At 44.3% G+C, this 20,067-nt stretch overlaps 1 protein-coding gene across 1 annotated transcript in view; it reads left to right on the forward strand.

Moving 5' to 3' along the window:
* The window catches only part of FERMT1 (FERM domain containing kindlin 1), a 30,351-nt gene extending 22,093 nt beyond the window's left edge, over positions 1–8,258 (forward strand). Inside the window, exons 9-14 of the mRNA XM_063107200.1 lie at positions 2,133–2,257; positions 3,290–3,396; positions 4,574–4,795; positions 5,394–5,518; positions 6,484–6,625; positions 8,085–8,258. Coding sequence (XP_062963270.1) covers positions 2,133–2,257; positions 3,290–3,396; positions 4,574–4,795; positions 5,394–5,518; positions 6,484–6,625; positions 8,085–8,258 — 895 coding nt within the window. The remainder of the gene's footprint in view (positions 1–2,132; positions 2,258–3,289; positions 3,397–4,573; positions 4,796–5,393; positions 5,519–6,483; positions 6,626–8,084) is intronic.
* The last annotated feature ends 11,809 nt before the right edge of the window (positions 8,259–20,067 follow it).

Raw genomic sequence — 20,067 nt, forward strand, 5'->3', positions numbered from 1 at the left:
GCCACCTCCCCCACGTCCCCTTCCCTTACCCTGTCCCACCCCAGCCTCTGGAGCATAGAATTGGAGGAATAATTCTTCCTCCTTTGGTAATGTGCTGGAAGCTTGGAAGGTGAACCAAACTGGAAGGAAATGGTAGAAGGAATTTGAGATCTTGATACTCTTAAAGTCCAGTTAAAATGGAGAAGGCAGATTTCATTCTTGATTCTGAAGAGAAATATTTAGACACGTAGGACTAAACCAAGACCTTGCTATCCACATCTTTTGGTTATAGGCTGTGTCTTTAGAGTTTATTTTGAAAATACTATTAATTCTGGGAAATCTGAGTATTAGACAAATAATCTTTTAAATATGTTCCTTAGAATTGTATTAACTACAGCTCTCAACATGATAAATACTATTTTAATGCAGTGACTTTCCTTAATCTTGGAAACGTTAACTCCATATAATGTTCTTCAATCTTATTTTATAATTTTTATGAAATATTCCTCTGTAATTCACTGGGGTTTTTTTAATGAGCACTTTCTCCTTTATCTTTGTGTTAAGGATAACACATTTTTAGCTAAGGAAAGACTAGTACTAACATGTTAAAAGACTTGCACATGATTATATATGAGTGGTGTTAACACCAAGTTTTCTCTCTTTTTTTTTTTTTTTTTTTTTTTTTGGTCAGCTGGCTGGTATAGGGATCAAACCCTGGACCTTGGTGTTAGTTATCAGCACCATGTCTCCCATTCTTGAATGCAGAAGTCCACTTCTCTGGCCTAAGATATCCTGATCCACCCCAAGGCCAGGATTGTTCCACTGAACCACTTATAACTCCTATTTTCTTTTCTCTGCGTATCTGTACCCTCCTCCTTTCCCTCTAGCTCATCTTCACATTTCCTGTTTTGAATGACCCTACCTTTAGGCCTGCCATTGGCACCACTGACCTTGTCCACCAGTGTACAAGGTTTTCTGGCCCCAACAGATACCATTTTTGGATATCTCCCCCCAAAATATTTTTTAATAACAGTAGAGTCTGTATTGATTAGCTGTAGATATCAGTGATTTCCATGGCTTGCTGGGAATTCTCTGGTGTTTTTTCTTAAAGGTCAAGAAGGAACTACAGAAGAGGCTGCTCACTTTTACATCTGATTTTTACATCCAATAACTTGAAGCTCGTGCTGTTCATACTGACAGCTTTTTCAGATCCAAGAAGAATGCTGAGATTTCAAATGTCGTCAGATTCACATAGTTTTCTCACATACATCATCATAATTTATTGAGCGCTTCAGTCGTGCCAGGAACTATGATAAGCACTTCACACAGATGACCTCATTTTGTCCTTACAAAATTCCTGGGATTCACGGTGGCAGGCACTGTCTCCATCACACAGAGGCAGGACACGCGGCCCCGGCAGGTGGATGTCTTTCCCAGAGGCAGGCAATTAGGCAATAGCAAAGCCAGAGTGTGGACCCAGGTGGTCTAACTCCTGAGCCTGGATGTTAAATTCTCCATCTCATATCAATGCTTCATTTCTAGTTTTTAGAAATGAGTTTGTCTTTTGAAAATTATTTTATTTTATTTTATTTTTTTCTTAATTTTATTTTGTCGATATACAATGTGGTTGATTATTGTGGCCCATCACCGAAACCTCCCTCCCCTTCCCTCTCCCCACTCCCTTCCAACAATGTCCTTTCTGTTTGCTTGTCGTATCAACTCCAAGTAATTGTAGTTGTTATATCTTCTTCCCCCCATCCCCCCGGTTTTTGTGTGTGTGTGTGTGTGTGTGTGTGTGTTTGTGTGTGTGTGTGTGAATTTATATATTAATTTTTAGCTCCCACCAATAAGTGAGAACATGTGGTATTTCTCTTTCTGTGCCTGACTCGTTTCACTTAATATAATTCTCTCAAGGTCCATCCATGTTGTTGCAAATGGCAGTATTTCATTCATTTTTATAGCTGAGTAGTATTCCATTGTTGTGGCGGTTCCACCGTGTAATGGTTAGCACTCTGGACTCTGAAAATTATTTTAAAAAACAAAGAGTAGATGGTTTGACAGGGTCTCTAGCGCATCTTGTTCTGCTTGAAATTTGCAGTGTGTTCTACATTTCTGGATGGTGTTTTAAACCTGTGCTGTACTTTAATTTGCAGGCCCAAGAAGTTAATATTAAAAGCTTTCAAACAATATTGGTTTGTCTTTAAAGATACGTCTATAGCCTACTTTAAAAATAAGGAACTTGAACACGGAGAACCAATAGAAAAACTAAATCTTAGAGGTAAGAGTGTCCTACACCTTGCTGTGGTTCATATGACTCAGCAAGCAGGTTAAAGGCAAGATTCCTGCAAAATGGAGCAAGGTTTCCTTCTAGAGGAGACTCTCTGGGTCACCGTTTTCCAGATGGCAGACGGCGTGCAGCTCCTCTTCCTCATGGAGCACGAGCCTTGCATGAGGTCTAGTAAATGTGGTTATTTGCATTATGCTGTTTGTTCTTTCCCAGTGTGTCCAGAGTCTATGAGGTGGTGGGAATTTGTGTTGATAGTAGAGCACATGAGGCATCGTAGGATCCTGGAAAGCCGTCTAAATTCAGTAACAGTTACGTTTAATTCAGTGTTATTTTAGTGACAATTCTAATTTCTGAAAGTGACTGGGACTTATTGAATCCAAGTGGTGGGCATATGGTTATTAATTGTGCCATGTAGTCTTGCTCAAACTTTCATACGTTTAAAAATTTTTATAATAAAAAAATTTTTTAAGTAAAATAAATAATAATAAATAAAGTGACTGCGCATGTACCAGTAATTCTCTATTAATTGAAATATTTAATTAACCAATGCACTCAGCTCTCTCATCATTGTGGCAATCAGAGAATTCTCTCTGCTTTGATTTAAAGTTCATATTCATAATTGTTCCTATGAGTTAGAGTAGCCAATATCAACCTGAAAAATGAATTCAAGTGATTTTGATGATTTAAGAAAATTCTAAAGGGGCTGGCCGGTTAGCTCACTTGGATAGTATGGTGTTAGTAACACCAAGGTCAAGAGTTTGGATCCCATACCGGCCAGCTGCTCCCCCCACCCCCCAAAAAAAGAGAATTATAAAAGAAAATATGTTTTCATTATCCATGTTAATTGTTCATAAGTCTTATTTAGTTATCCTTTAATTAATGTTATCAGCTCGCTCCTCTATTTTTCAGAAGAGAACCAAATCTGAGGGGCTTATGTTCAAAGTCTATATTTTAGATGCACACCTGATACTTATATAACAGATGCCTCAGAACTCAGTTTTGTCCCTGCCTTTTGTCATTCAGGCTGTGAAGTTGTGCCAGATGTAAACGTAGCAGGGAGAAAATACGGAATCAAGTTACTGATCCCTGTTGCTGATGGTATGAATGAAGTGTATTTGAGATGTGAGCATGTAAGTAAAACCACAGAAATGTTATTCCCTTTACCTTTATTAAGCCTGAGAACAAAACAATAAGGTGTCTTCTCAGATTTCTCAGTCAGCTAGTGCTTCGTAACAATCACAGTGTAACACAGTCACAGTGACACTCAATAGTAAACATTTGTCTCTGAAAGATCTGTGGGTAGGCTGGGGGTCAGGTGACCCAGGCTGCTGTGAGCTGGTCAGATGTGCTTTGAGCCGCAGGTCTGGCTAGACCTTGCTGCAGGTTGCGCTTATTTTTATCTATTCTGGGTCCCGGGCTGCCTGCAGGAAGTTCTTCTCATAGTGACAGCAGAAGTGCCAGAGGGCAGCTGGCAATACATGAGGCCTCCTAAAGCTTAGGCTTGAAATTGGCATACCGTCACTTCCACCCACAGTCCATGGGCCAAAGGAAATCACATGACTGGGCCAGAAGTCAGGACGGGAATTACTGGGTTTCTGTTGGAAGGGACTGCAAAGTTTCATGGCAAAGGGTGTGGACACTGGGAGGGTGAAGACTGAGGTTGGTAATTCAGTGTACCACACCTGCTGTTGCTCTGAAGGCTTCCCCTCTTCAACTGCATCCCCTCAGCTTCTGCGGGCCACTCCTGTTCACTCTCTGAGGTCAAAAATAAGCACAGACATTGAAGACCAGTAGACGCCACCACTAACTCACTAACTGGTTCAGATCCCATCAAGGGTGTTAAATGTTTACTAAGGATAGACCAGGGTACAAACAATACAGTACATCAGTTAATGACTTTTTCATCATTTTCTTTTGTCGTTGAGATCGTACATGATATGTAAATGGAAATACGTATCAAGGCAGGCTCTCTGGCAATTTTGGGTTTCACCTGTCTGTGCTGCATGGCAGTACCTTGTGTCCTGGGATCATTTTTAAATGCAGAGGTCCTTGCATGGAATTTATCAAAGTCAGCATTCTTATCCTCTAGCCCCTTAGCATCTAGAAACTCAACACAGCACTCAAAAGCTATTGTTGAGTGTTATGTTAGGTGGTTAACAGCCACTCGGAATGTGTGCCACTTCACATCTTTCCTTGCTGGGAAGGGGATGGTTTTGTAACGGAGAAGAAAGCCTAAGTCCTGCTCTGTTCCCAGTGGGGCAGCTTTGCGCCTGAACGTGCTTCTCAGCCCTCTGATGTTTGCTGCAGGAGAATCAATATGCCCGATGGATGGCTGCCTGCATCTTGGCATCGAAGGGCAAAACCATGGCAGACAGCTCCTACCAGCCAGAAGTCCTCAACATCCTTTCTTTCCTGAGGATGAAAAACCGGAACTCGGGATCTCAGGTGGCTTCCAGTCTCGAAAGCATGGACATGAACCCAGAATGTTTTGTGTCACCTCGATGTGCAAAGAAACACAAGTCTAAACAGGTACTGTTGATCTTGTTGGGGCAGTTGTTTGCAGTGCATTCTTTATGTTCTGAAATAAAAGAAGAAATTCCATCTGATTGAGGCCATCGTCAGGAAAAATTGGTTGCTGAGGAAATGTGACTGTGTATTGAGGGTTAGATGATAGTATGAAATTATTGATAATTTTATTAGGGGTCACTGTACTGATGGCTAAACATGGTATTCCCAGCTTGAACTTATTTAAAAATATTTAGTCCCCACAGGTTAAAATTTAGAATTATTCTTCCATAAGAGTGAGTTAAAAGTTGCACTGATGAACTGATTCAAGTAGAACCATTGTCTTTGGATAGTCCACAGACCCCAGAAAGTGGGACCCCCAAACTCTTTGTCTGCATGAACTGTCAAAGCTTGTGTGCTGGTTGATCTTGTTCCTACTTCTCCCCGGCAATCGTCATGTCTTGTAGAAAAAGAGAATGAATTAACGAGCATGAATTGCCTTTGTAGAGGTGCAGTTGGGCCTTGGGTTTATTGTTCTCAGTGGGGATCTGCAGCTAACAGGATGATGACAGAGCAGTCAGTGCATGCTAAGGAGAGTTTAATGTCTCCTGTTTCTGCTCAGCTGGCAGCCCGGATCCTGGAAGCCCACCAGAACGTGGCACAGATGCCCCTGGTTGAAGCCAAGCTGCGGTTCATCCAGGCCTGGCAGTCCCTACCTGAATTCGGCCTCACCTACTACCTCGTCAGGTGATTACTCACTCATCCCTCTAACTTTCCCTTCAATCATAAGTGGCTTCTGGGAGCCCAGTTTATTCTCACTTAGTCTAGAATATAGAAAGAATTCTTTTTATTTCAGGATGCTGCCCTTTCACAAATACCCCAAACGCTTTTGGCTGCTCATAAAAGTCTTCTGTACCATCTGTTCAAAGCCCCATCACCCCTGAAATCCAGCTAAAGGTGGGAAAGGAGAGTTTAATATTTTAAAAGGAGATTTTGTTCTTTTAGGATAGCCACATTTGCAAAACCAGAGAGAGAATGTCACCTATTATTTTATGAAACCTGTGATGTCCCTTCATGTCAGTATCCTCCCTGTTGTGCATTTCACACTGTGTCTCAGGGTGTGGCTTGGCAGAATTTTTAGGTTTCTAGACAGATAGCTCCCAACAAACCCTGTGTCATCACCCAGGCTTATCAGGTAGCAACCCTGTTCCCATGGGTCTCTGAAGATTTCTAGGTCTAAAGGACCCAGAGGTAGCCCATCTATCACCCCTTTCTGCTTTACAGATGAGAACTTTGACATACAGAAAAATAGCTGAAGTGACTTGTCCAAGTTCACCTCCTAGTCAGGGGTGTGCCTTGACATACAGCCCAGTGTCCTCCTTCATAATCCCCACCAAGCATGATGGCTCCCCCCCAACTGTATAAAAGACTGGTTTCCCAGGCATGCTTGTAAATCAAACTACATTTTTAGTTCAGTAAGGAAGACTAATGTCTAAGCAAAATCTACACTTAATCCTGCAGTACAGCAAATACTCTGTCACTTTTTCATTTTATAATTTGGGGACTGGAAGATTGGTTTGTTTTTTAAAGTGTTGACTTATAGGAAAGTCTAGTTTTTATTTGTTTGCTTGCTCTTTCCAAAGACCCAGTTTCTCCTGCCCTTTTGTAACAGGGTAGTCAGCTGCTTCTCTTAATTAATTTTTTTTTTCCAGATTTAAAGGAAGCAAGAAAGATGACATTCTGGGAGTTTCCTATAACAGACTGATTAGAATCGATGCAGCCACCGGGATCCCGATTACAACGTGGAGATTCACAAATATGAAACAGTGGAATGTAAATTGGGAAATCCGGCAGGTAACATGAAAGTTTTTGGTATTCAATGTTGAGCCTATAAATGTGTGTGCCCTCAGAATTGCAGATTATTCTGATTTTAAAAAGGTGTTCTTATGTTTATAACTGAGAAACCACAGGCATGTGGTAATTGTCTGCTAAAATAATCACATGCAATTCTGGGCACTTTCCAAGTACAGGGCAAGTGTTCTTGAATTAACATGCAAGTCAGCTTAGTCTCCATGCAAACTTTCCGTACAGACAGGCTCTAAAACTGCTGAACAGTCTGATTCGTTTTCATCGACTCAGCATAGAATTATATAAGATCTAGGCTGATAATTACTTAGCAGAAAATACCTGAGATGTAACTGTTATACAAAAGAAAACCTCCTTTGATTGGCTGCCAAGAGATCCAACTGGTTGAGGACTCAAAGGCTCAGTTGCCTGCCTGGGGAGCAAAAGGGAACTTTTGCCAAACCCAAAAGGGAAAAATTGCTGGAGAAGCCAGGGAGGCGCCCAGATGCTGAGAAAAGCTTAGCCTCTGGAGATGAGGGCCCGCAAACCCTCAGTCTGTGCAGACTGTCCCCATCTCCCATCCTAGGAACTAAATTCAGGCCAAGCCTATATCATGGGAAATTCTAAATGGAGTTAGAGACACCTTAGCATACCACTGCTGATTTAAAATATTCTGATGTTGCTGATATAGAATCTATCTTCCCTCGGTTTTTTTTTGCCATTCTCACTTTTCCAGTAGAAAGCAATCAACACAGAGGGATGGTAAGAGACCCACACTTTTAAAGAGCTGAAGAGTCCTCTCAGTAGTGCTGATAACCCTCTGGGTATTCATTTGTAAAACAAAGGTCAGAGATAAGATGACCTCTAAGGCAGTAGCTCTAAAACCTTGATGCATGTTAGGATCACCTGGGGACCTTTACAATACCACTGCCCAGGGCACACCCCAGACCAGTTAAATCCAAATCACTGGGAATGGGACCCAACCATCAGTCATTTTTAAAGTTCCACCGGTGATTCCAATGGGCAGCCAAGGTTGAGAACCAACAATGTCTCAAGACTTTCTTCTAGTGACTTTCAGCTGGAAAGGGGTACAGGGCAGAGGCTGTGGGAGAATCAGGCAGGCCTTTCAGTCTCCATTAAGGAGTCTACAAAGCACCCTGCCCCTCAACACAGGGAGTGCTTGGGACGTTAGGACAGACAGACAAACCAAAAATATGTATGTGTGTTGGGAGTTAGAATTTTCACCAGGTGCATGACAAAGTTGACACCACAAGAGGGCGCAAAGGGAGCAAAGACGTGTTTTCTGTACGTCTTTCATGGAAGTGGTGGTTTTCTGGGTGGTGTTTTGGGATACCCATCTGGCAGCCACCTCAGCAGTCCTCAGTGCCAGGGTCCATCTCCTGCAAAGCAGCTTCTTTCTCACAATTCCTTGTCAGAGTTTCGGCTTATGCATGCCTCTCTCTTCCAGGTGGCCATCGAGTTTGACCAAAACGTCTCCATTGCATTCACCTGTCTGAGTGCAGATTGCAAGGTCGTGCACGAGTACATCGGCGGCTACATTTTCTTGTCTACACGCTCCAAGGACCAGAATGAAACGCTCGACGAGGACCTGTTCCACAAACTGACAGGCGGTCAGGACTGAAGAGAAGCTGCCCAGTTCAGCCCACAAAGACACAGCGAGCCCAAGCAGCCCTCCCTGGACAGAGGAGACCCTATGGCTTGCCCGGTGGGGAGATTCCAGACTCACAGACCACAGATATTCACCACGGTCACCAGATCCTCACCCCACTTCAAACACACTGCTGGCACATCCCCTTCCTCACTTTGCCCTGTGCTACCAGCCGTGGAAGGGGCCTCACTTCTGTGACATGGGTGACATGGGTGGCCAGGAGAGGGGGAGGAACTGTAAGGTTGCTCTAAGGTGCTCTGCAGCCCAGCATGTAGCTACTGTTCTGTGACTTGCAGAACCTGCCCAGTGTGTGGCTAGGAGTCCTTGTGCTTGTCTGCCCCATTGCTAAGTCCGTGGAGAAGGCAGACAGGTAAAATCACATGTAGCAAATACAAATCTTCTTCCACAAACAGGTATGAAAAGAAATACATATTTCCTAAAAGGAACTGTTTTTAGCTCCCATCTTATCAAAATGGCAGAGAAAGTCTGCACACATGCTTTCCTCCAGAGTCAGAGGAGGGATGGGGGTTATGTGATACCAATTGGCAACAAGGGGTCGGAGCAGTGGGCCTCAGTGTCATCCATCCATAGTGACACCTGCCGAGGTGACCATTGACCCATCTGGTCCTCTCAGGTTACTGCTGCCCCATTCCATTCCTGGGGATCCCCCAGCTCCCTTTAACCCCTTCCTGAGGACATGAGCGACACAAGGGTGTAGGGAAGCCCATTCCTCAACCCAGATCCGTGTCTCAGCTGCTTCTGCTCTGGGTTGGGGCTCAGGAACATGGGCATGTTTCTCTCTGTTAGAAAAGCCACCTCCCAGCATCAAGGAGTCCAGTCGTGTCTCCATCCCACCTGGCCAGAGAGAGAAGGGCAGACCTGTTCTCAAAGACCACCATGTTCAAGGTCTGATGGCTCCCACCAGCTGCCACCTCAAGGGCCTTTGGCTGGTCTGGGTGGTAGCATTCTCCTGGATTTGACACCTGTGTTTATGTGACTTTTGGCCTTTTCCCTAAAGCCCTTTGGCTTTTATTAATCACAAGCCCGTAATAGGCTTTTTTTCTCTGCTTTTTGCTGTGTCATCCCTGCCTTGAGTCATAATCATGAGCCACTTAACAGCTGCCTGAATTGTCATTTTCTGTTTTGGTTTGTTAGCAGTGGGAGGGGCGGGTTTTGAGTAGGTGAAAAGCAATCCCAGAGATAAAAGGAAATGTCAGATAATATTCTATTATGCTTTTATAAACACTCTCCTACCACATGAAGAACTTAGGTGGCAAGAATAAGGCAAAGGCTCCGATTCCATCATTTTGCAGTTTTCTCAGGATGCACCCATCAGGGGGCCTGGCTGGAGCCCAGATCCCCACAAACATCAGCTGTTGCTTTATTTTCCAACAAAGCCATCTGAGTAGTGAGATCTCAGCAATTCTAGGAGCCACATAGAGAGACAGCCTTGGCTAGGGACGCCACCACCCTAGTACCCCCCATACACACACACACCCACCCTGAGCCAGAAGCTGTCACCTGGAAATGCCTCTCCTTAGGGTGAATGTTAATGAAGGCTCCCAGGCCCCAGCTGAATTTCTGGAGGCCTCACTTCTTAAAACATAGAGGTGGCTTATGCTCTTGGAAAATCTGGTTCGTGTCCTAAGGAACTTAATTTGAAATGTTTTACATAGAAACTAGTGCTAAGCGTACCGTGTTAAACTTGGTGTTGGTAATTTCTCTATTGTCCAGGGCTTTGTTATTTTAGAACCCAGGAGGGTCGCTAACAGTGTAACAGGCCCTTCATTAAAATATTGCTCCGTGATGGCAAATTTTACCTGTCTGCAGCCAAGGACAGCTCCACCTAATTTACCAAAGCTGGACCTTCAGTTCAATCCTCTTGCTTAGCTTTTCTTGGTTGTCTTACATTTCCGTGAAAACGCTCCAAGGAACTGACCGGTTTTCACCACTTTCTCTGCTGGTTACACCTTTCAGGGAGCATTTCTTCTGTGACTGCACCGCGGCATCCCAAAGGCACAAGTGTGGCAAGAAAGCCTTCTGTGCTGCTGTTCCAAAGGTCAACTTAAACACTTTTTTTCACATTGGGTACAAAAGGTCATCTGACTCCTTATGATAAAATTTTAAACTGTGTGCCTTTCAACATCATTTGCTTTCTTATCTACACTGGATGTGGAAATCTGCATGTTTTATTATTTTATATGACTGTTTTTTAAGTAAAAGGTTTATATGGACTTGGGTGCAGTCCCTTTGTGTCCTCTCCGACCTGCCGTCTCTAAAAAGGTGAATATCTGTTATGAAAAGGAGTGCAACTTTCAGGTCTAATGTAGGCCTCGCCTTACAATTCCAAGATTCCAGCTCATGCTCCCCAGTGATGTGGGGAGCGGCCGATCACGCCCGTCCTCAGAGATCGACTTAGAAACCTCACCTAACCCTTGGTTTCAACTCCTTTCTCACTGACCCGGTCACCAGATTTCCTGACCTAACCAGCCTTATTGTGAGCTCTTTCATCCCTTTCAGATCTACCTTTTGGAAAAGGCATCAGAAAGCAAAGGAATATTCAACACAAAGGGGCAGCAGAAGGCCTCCGACTGTGACGGCTGAATGTCCAGGGCACTTCTTTTGTTTAGTGACAGGTGGTTCCTAAAGAGTAGTGACATGCCCTTATAGATATCCCTTCATGCAATTCTCATATCGACCCCTAGAGGGCAGGTACAGCTTTCTCATTTCACAAAGGAGGAAACGCTCAGAGGTGAAGTAAGTTGCCCAGGGTCACAACGCCGGTAAGCAGTGGACCCAGGATCCAAAGCCTGGTTTGTCTCAACTCCAGGGACCGCTAAGCTTAACCTAGCCAAGCCCCCCTTCCTCCTGCACCCTGACTCAGCCTTGAAAGTCTCGCCCCAACCCCCAGCCCCAAGGCAGGCTTCCCCAGCTCAGCTCCCACATCTGGGGGTGCTGGGGACAGTGGCTGCCCCAGAGTTAGTTGGGGGTGACAGGTTGGACTAAACAGGCCTGGGAACCAGAGAAATGAGGTGCTTCTTGAGTACTTTTTTTTTTTTTTTTTTTTTTTGATTCTGGGAAAGTTTCCTTTTCAGTCCCAAGGTCAGGAAAGTAAAGAAATGAGTCACATTTGAAAAGTCGTCTTTTGGTTGTAGGCACTAGAAGTCAAAACATTTTGCAATATTTATTTTCTGAAATCACTGCAAATTTTTTTTTTTAATTTTAGGATTCCTTTTTTGCTTCTACATTCAGTGTCTATATTCATTTTCCTTATTTTCCCACACAAACATGTGACTTTCCTGCCTTCTCCCCTCACCCCTCTGTCACCCCAAAATCTCTCAGTGGAGAGGGGGGAGCATCCTTCTTTGCTATTTCACCCATTTTTTCCCCTCCTGCCACCTACCTGCAAGGACCCTTGGGTCCTGGAAATCATGGATAGAAAATCTGAAGGTCAGCACTTGGTCTTTGCTGGTGTTAGTGTTTCCCCAACTCCTTGTATCTTGTTGAAGAGGAAAGATGGTGGAAATATTGAGTTCCAGCAAAACAGGAAGAAAAAAAAAAATCAGCCAGCTCCCCTTCCCCTTCCTCACAAATACCTGTGTGGCCTTGAACTCCTGCTGTGTTTGGGACTGTAAGTTCTCAGACTTATTTAGTGAGGAATTCTTGCTAAATGAAAGATAGGAACCTAAAAAATTTAGCCACCACTGAGCCCAGAGTTCCATGGAATCCAGTTAGGCAACCTGCACATTAGACGGCAGAGAGAGCCTCCAGGAGCCTCCCCACGTTTGCCCACACAGCTCGTGTTGCATCAAGACTGTTACCTCAGAAGGGTCCCTATAAAAAAACACACGAACAGAATAGGAATTGGAGGTTTCTCTATAGACTTGCAAATACTTCTAGCAACTGTGGAAAAGATTCAACTACACAGATTTACCTCCTTTCTCCAGCTCACTGCGTGACCTTGAAGGAGACCCCTAATTCCCCTGTGTGCCTCATTTTTTTCAGTTGTTAGAGAGGAAAGATCCTTTAGCCACTCCTCCTCAGTCACTCCAAATGACAAATGCTGGGTAGGGACTTAACAGGACAATGTTTTCTTCACCCCTGGAAGTTGGGAGATGAGGTCTTTGGCTGCTCCCTGAGATCCCTGTGATGCCAAAGCAGATCTTGGGGGGTTGGGGGATGGAGGCAGAGCACTTTGTGAGGGGAGACAAGGGCCTCTGGGGAGGGAGGGTCCAAAGCCCCAGGTCTGTGGCCTCTGACTCGAGAAATGTGTCGTGAGAGGACTTGGTGGCCCTAAACAGGGAAGGTAAATGAGGTTTAAAAATATATGTCTATTGTATTAGTGCATTTTATGTTGCTCTAACAGAATACCTGAGACTGGGTGATTTATAAAGAAAATGAAATTTATTGCTTACAGTTTCTGAGGCTGGGAAGTCCAAAGTCCATCTGGTGGTGTCAACAGTGACCCAGGGATCTCACGTTGCAAGATGGTGGAAGCAAAGAGAGCAGCAGAGATTGAAAGATTCTCCTCTTCTCTTAAAGCCCTCAGAACCACGCCCCTGACTGACCACCATTATTAATCCATTCACTACTGCACGGTCCTACAATCCAATCACCTCTTCAGGGCTCCACCTTTTGATTACCATACTAGGATTTCCCACCCTCTCAACAGTCATAGTGGGGGCTAAGTTTCTAATACGTAAAACTTGGGGGACACAATTCAAGTTGGGGAGGACTTAATTCAATCTACATTCCACCCCTGGACCACCAAAACTCATGTCCTTTTCACATACAAATATGTTTCATCCCCAAAGTCTAAACTTGTTTCAACTCAGAAGTACAAAGTTCAAAGTCCCATCTGTGAAATTAATGCAAGTTGTCTACTTCCAAGATACAATGATGGGACAAACATAAGGTACATACTCCCATTCCAAAAGGGAGAAATAGGCCAAAAGGAAGAGGTAACAGGTCCCAGACAAGCCCAAAACCCAGCAGGGCAGGCATCAAATCTCACAGCTGGTGAATCAGGTACCTTGACTCCACATTCGACCTCTTCTCCACTCCTCAGGTGTGGGGGTTGGGTCCCAAGTCCTCAGGCAGCTCTGCTCCTATGGCTTTCCTGGTCTCAGGTGATGCTTTCACTCTCACAGGCTGGCGCTGCACACTAGTAGCTCCACAGGTCTGGGGTCTCTATGGCAGTCCTGCTCTCACGGCTCCACTAAGCATGGTACTGAAGGGGTTTCTCTGCTGCAACTCCAACCCCATGTTTCCACTCAGCATTGCTCTAGTGAAGGCTGTCTGCAATGACTCTGCCCCCATAACAGATCTCTTCCTAGGCCCCCAGACTTTTCCATACATCCTCTGAAATCAGAATGGAGGCTCCCAAGCCTAGCATTCTGCAAGCCTGCAGACCTTAAACCATGTGGATGCCATCAAGGCTTCCAGCTTGTATTATCCAAAGCTGCATGTCCAGCCACACTCGGGGCAAATCTACCCACAGCTGGAGCAGCCAAAGCAGCTGGGGTGCTGGTGCTGGAAGCAGTTTCTCAAGGTGGTCCTAAGCAGTGAGCCCATGGAGGGCTCCTCAAGCCTGTTCCTCAAGACCATTCTGTCTCCCTTGGTCTTTGGGCCTGAAATGGAAGAGCTGGCCCCAGAGGCTTCTGCAATGCTTTCAGGGCCGTTTTCTCCTTCTCTTGATATTCCCTTTCCTTTGTACTAATCTTCTTATCTAATGGCCACTGGCCTGCACCACTGCATGCTCTCTGCTTCTCTACACATGGCCAGGCTACAAATTTTCTAAATTGTTACACTCAGCTTCCCTTCTAAATTTTGGCTTTATGTCAGGCCTTTGCCACCAGAACTCAGCATAGGCTGTTAGAAGTAATCATGCAGCTTCCTTAATGCTTTGCTGCTTGGAAATTTCTTCCACCAAACATTCTGGTTCACAACTCTTAAGTCCCACCTTCCACGAAGTTCATGGACACAATGCAGCCAAGTTCTTGCTATGGTGTAGCAAGGGTGATCTTTTATCTAATTCCCAATAAGTTCCTCATTTCTATCCAAGTCTTCATCATCAGCATGGCCTTTACTGTCCACATTTCTATCAATATTCTTGTCATAATGATTTAACCATTTAACTCTAAAATGTTCCAAACATTCTCTCATCTTTTTGTCTTCTTCTAAGTCCTCCAAACGCCTCCAATCTTTGCCTATTACCCAGTTCCAAAGGTGCTCCCACATTTTCAGGTATATGTATAGCAACACCCCACTCCTTGGTACCAATTTTCTGTATTAGTCTGTTTTGTGTTGCTATAACAGAATATCTGAGACTAGGTGATTTGTAAAGAAAATGAAATTTATTGCTTACAGTTTCTGAGGCTGGGAAGTCCAAAGTCCATCTGGTGGTGGCAACAGTGACCCAGGGGTCTCACATTGCAAGATGGTGGAAGCAGAGAGAGCAGCAGAGAGAGAGAGAGAGACAGACTCTCCTCTTCTCTTAAAGCCCTCAGAACCATGCTCCTGATCACCCTTTTTAATCCATTCCCTACTGCAATCCAACCCAATCACCCCTTTAGGTTTCCACCTTTCAATTACCATAATAGTATTTCCCACCCTCTCAGCAGTCACAGTGGGGCTAACTTTCTAACACATAAAACTTGGGTGACACAATTCAAGTTCCAGTGAGTTTCGTGGGGACATAATTCAATCCACTACACCTATAGATGGATGGATGGATGGGTGGATAGATAGATGGATGTATAACCCTAAGGAAAGAGCAGGGGGTTGCAGCAAGCCCTGGGGCCAGGGCTTAACACATAGACACGAATACTGGTGATGGGGTGGCTGGTTTGGGCCCAGAGTCTGGCTGGTAAAGGAAACCTGACATATGCCCCATGGCTATCAGGAGGGAGCAAGGACACTTCTGGGCAGCACCTCAGAGGTCAGGTGCTAGTGCTGTAATGAGGGGCTATTCTGGGATCGGGCAGGGTTGGGGATGGAAGTCTAACCAGGTGCTTACAAAGGGGCCCCGGATCTCTGTGCTGCAACTTAACTTCCTGAAATGTTCCCAGCGAACAAACATTGGCCAGCCCACATGACCCAATATTGTCTTAAAAAACAAAAAATGTAGCAGAGCCAGTGTTTCTTTTCTAGGAATTACACACACTCAACCTCAAAATGAAGCTGCTCTTGAAGGTCAGATACCAAGCATTGACCCACATAGACTGCAGCTGGGGGCCTTGCTCCTCAAAGCGTGGACCAGCAGCATTTGTCAGAAATGCAGAATCTCACAGGCCCAGGACGAGGGTGGTGCAATCAAGGCGCCCAGGGTACAGTGTTTAGGGAGGTCAGGGTGGCTCTAAGCACAACTTCACTTCACCCTAGTGCCAGTCTGAGGTACACCCAGAACTTCTGAACCAGACTCTACCTCTTAACAAGACCGTCGATATGTATGCACAGTGAGGCTGAAGAAGCTCTGGCCTAGAGGATGCGGCGTGGATTTGTCAGGGTGGATGCCAAACTCTGCGGGAACTGTCAAGGAAGTGTGTAGATGCCAAAAACTCTGCAAGCCAGTGTACTGGGTTGAATAGTGTCCCCCCAAAATTCATATCTACCCAGAGCCTGTGAATGTGACCTTATTTGGATACAGGGTATTTGCAGATGTAATCAAGTTAAGATGAGGTCATCCCGGATTAAAGGTGGGCACTGAATTCAATATGACTGGTCTCCTTATAAGAAGAGGAAAAGAGACACACAGAAACAGGGAAGAAGGCCTTGTGACATGGAGGCAGAGATTGGAGAGACCAAGGAACACAGAGGGTGGCCAGCAAACACCAGAAGCTGGGAAGAGGCCAGGAAGGATTTTTCCCTTGATCCTCCAGAGAGAGCGTGGCCCTGCCGACATCTTCATTCCAGACTTCTAGAATCCAGAACTGTGAGAGAAGTTTTGAGCCACCAGGCCTGTGGCACTTTGTTATAGCAGTTCTGGGAAAACAGTGCAGCCAGAATTTTCACATTTTTAAAAATGGGGATGCTGCCTTCCCCACTATGTCACTGGAAGGAATACAAATATATGACAGAATGATGCAAAAATGTTTATAAAACTACAGAAAGCAATACAAATGTAAAGTACTATTTTTAATGAGAACATAGTTTCAATTAGAAAAGTATTTTATCTACTTGTTTTCAAAGGAGTGGGATGGTTACTGATAGTTTGGATCACTGTTCAGCACATATTTGCTCCCTGCCATGAGCAGCATATACTTCCCACCCCAGTGACATGGGGCTGGGCCATCTGATGCTCTTTGGCCAGTGGGATGTTAGTGGGCCTGATGCCAGCAGAGGCCTTCAATGTGCCTGTGCAATTTGGCCAGGCTTTTGCACTCCTGTGTCCACTGTGAGAACAGAATGCCCCCCAGGTAATCACCTGAGACACCAAATGAGACACCTGCAGCAGATTGGAACCTAATCCACAGCCTGGAGCTGGGACTAGCTAGATCAGCTGATCCACAGACTATTTGTGTGGGAACAAAGTCTTGTCATCCTAAGCCACTGGGTTCTGGGGTAGTTGTTTTTTAAGCAGCACTATTGTGGAATAGCTGACTAACATGGGAGGGAATGTCCCAAAGTAGAATAAGAAGTCTGTCCCACATGAACACTATCCTGAAGCACACACTGTTGGGATTTTGGAGTGTGTCTTTCCAGTCTTTATACCGTCCTGTGTCCTGGTTTTTGTTTCTATATTTTAATAAGGTACCTATTAAGCCATTCCAAATTCATGGAAATTAATTCATTAATTCATGTGGTATTATTGAGCCAAAAAAAAAGTCTATTTAAGTGCTGACTGAGTGCAAAGCATGGAGCTATGATCCCGCCCTAAGACAGCTTAAAATTTTTGATGTGAAATATGAAGCTTCATCTTTTAAGATATTTTATCACTTGCTTTTCTGATCCCATCCAGGAAACTCTTTTATGGATTCTGGATTTGATATTATTTTCATCACAGCCAAAAGCTAAGAATGCCAGCCTGGCCATAAAGGAAATTGGAAAAACAATGATAAAGGAAAATCTAAACTTCACTCTTAGAATACACATCTCTTCATCTGTAAACTAAGGGCGTTAAACTGTGTGGTTTCTTATAGCCCTCTGAACTCTGACATTCTTTAATTGTGATCTATTTTCCACCACAAACAGGTCGAGGTACATCCTCCACTCTGATGTAATAATCCAAGAACTTGTGCTTTTCTGGTGCTTTTCTTCAGAAACTCTGGCACTGCTCTGCCAACATGACCCCATTATCTGGGTCAGGCCACCTAGTTATATAGCTTGCATTTCAGGGTAGGTTGACAGGCTGCCATGCAGTCAAATATGCAGGGGCAAGAAGGATACAAAGAGATTAAGTGTATATGCAAACCACTGTCACAGGGAGTGAAACCAGCTTCTGCCTCCCCAGAGTAGTCTCAACAATAACATAGCTAATGTTACATGGCCAAAAGATTTAGGACACTAATGTGCTAAGGGCTATTCTCAATTCATCCTCTGGATGAGGTAGCTATTATCAGCCCTATTGCATTAATTAGGAAATGTGCAGTGATGTGCTGGTAAAATCTTAACAACTCTGGCCAGGGGGAGCACTGATTTGCCGATTCCCATGGTATAAAGACCCCCCACAGTCCACATGAACACCCATTTGGGAAAAAATGTGAACATCCGTCTCTACAGCAAGGATGAACGGGCTCCAGCACACACAGGAGCTATGCACAGAGAGGTTGAGCAACTTGTCAAGGTCACCCGGCCAGTATGCAGGAAGCAAGGCTTTGAACTCAGACTTCCTGGCTTGAGCTGCGCTCTTCAGCACAGCTCTTGATTTCTTGTGTTAATGGCAAGGCCTCCTGAGCCAAGAACCCTCAACTGTTTTTATTCACAGTAAAGTCCCTGAGTTGACTTTTCTCAGATCATATTTGGGTAAAGCCTACAAAACTCCACAGACTTTTTTTTCCCTCCAATTACTTTACACTAGATTTTAAATGCCAAAGTAGTGAACATTTCTACTAAAAAAAAAATCCTCAGATCCCAACTGTTAGTCCACTTGTCCAATATGACATTTGCTTTCAAATCTGCATCAGAGGTGAGGTTAAGGACGGAAGGAAAGAGTTCTGCCTTTTTCCCAGCAGAGAGAACACCAAACCATGACCAGAGACACCCGCAACACTACAACTTGTTGGCCCAACTCTCACCATTGTGTACAAACAGTTAATGCCAAATCCCACCAGAGTCGGGTGACTTTTCCTTAGGGATAGAGCTCAGTGAAATTTTTTTATCCTGACCTTTTCCTCCCTTTGTAAATGGTTCTTTGAATCAGGTAGACATCAAGAAAGCAAATAGCCAGCCCAACACTTGGCAAGAAGCCATCGAATGATCCACTGCATGTACCCTGAGCAAAGGTCACTCTATGATAAGGGGCTGCAAACACAAATGTATTTGGGGGTAGAAAATACACAAGGGCATGGTGAGTCAGATGTGAGATGACAGGGATTTGTGAGGCATGCCCTGCCTACTATTCACATATTTTAAAAATACCACATGACATAATATATCTGAGAACTTAATGAAGCCTAAGGGCCAATAGTTTTCAACCAATGTTAGAGTTCAGCCAATTATAATTTAACTGAATCAATTTTCAAATATATATATATATTTCTACCAGAACTGTTTAGCTGCAAGTGACAGAAAATGCAAAATAATGGCTCAAACAAGACAGAAGTTTTTCTTTCTTTTACCTAAAACTTCTAAGGCAAGCAAGCCAAACCATAAGACAGGAACCACGGCCTCTTAGCCTCTACTCCCAGTCATCTCATGGTCCAACACGGCTGCTGTGTCTCCAGGCATTACGTTACATGCTTTAGTTAGGTGCAAGGGAGGTTGAACTATTTGGTCTTTATTCAGAGTAGTCATGGACTCAACTAGAAATAAATGTTGAATTAATGGTAAAGAAGATGAGAATAGATATTGGGAGACGAGTGACTGCCTCTGCCATAAGCACCCGCTAGGTGCCAGGCACAGTGCTAGCTGCTAAGGTTAATGCATTGAACAGAGCTTATAACCTAGCAAGAGAGATATTCATCTGAGCAAATTATTATGCCGTATAACCAGCATTTATTCACGATATATAAAAAAGACATACGAGGACAAAAAGCAGAGAATAGTTTTGTTAGAGTCAGGGGCAGATGAGGGAGGATTTCCCAGAGGAAGGGACATTTAGACTTGGCCTTGGAGGATGATAAGAGTTTGCCAAGTGGAGAGAAGGGCAGGAATTGAGTCAAGCTTGGTCATCAGCAGAGGGAGCTTGTGAAAGTTCTTATTCATGGGGTGCCATGGTCAGGTTTGCATTTTAGAAATCTAAGTCTAGCAGCTGATGGAGGATGGATGGACGGGAGACCACAATAGAAGTTGGAGGTTCAGTTCAGAAGCTACTGTGATAGCCTATCTGTCTCAGAACCAAAATGAGCAGATAGCAGCTGTGGCCAACACTATTATTTACCTACCAAAACCATTTCCCTTCTTCCTTGCTAACAGAACTAGATTCTGGCTGAGTCAGTGTGTCTAGCCCAGTGACAGATCTTTATTGGTCTATGACAATCCTGTTCCCTAACTTCTCAGCTTCCTTTGCAGGTAGAGGTGGTCATGTGACCCAGTTGTGACCAATGAGGCCCAAGGGGAAGTAGGATGCAGAGAGCTCTGGGAAAAATTTTTCTACCCAGATAAAAGGTGGATGCAGAGGGAT

The sequence above is a fragment of the Cynocephalus volans genome, chromosome 1, assembly GCF_027409185.1.
Source record: "Cynocephalus volans isolate mCynVol1 chromosome 1, mCynVol1.pri, whole genome shotgun sequence".
Classification (NCBI taxonomy): Eukaryota; Metazoa; Chordata; class Mammalia; order Dermoptera; family Cynocephalidae; genus Cynocephalus; species Cynocephalus volans.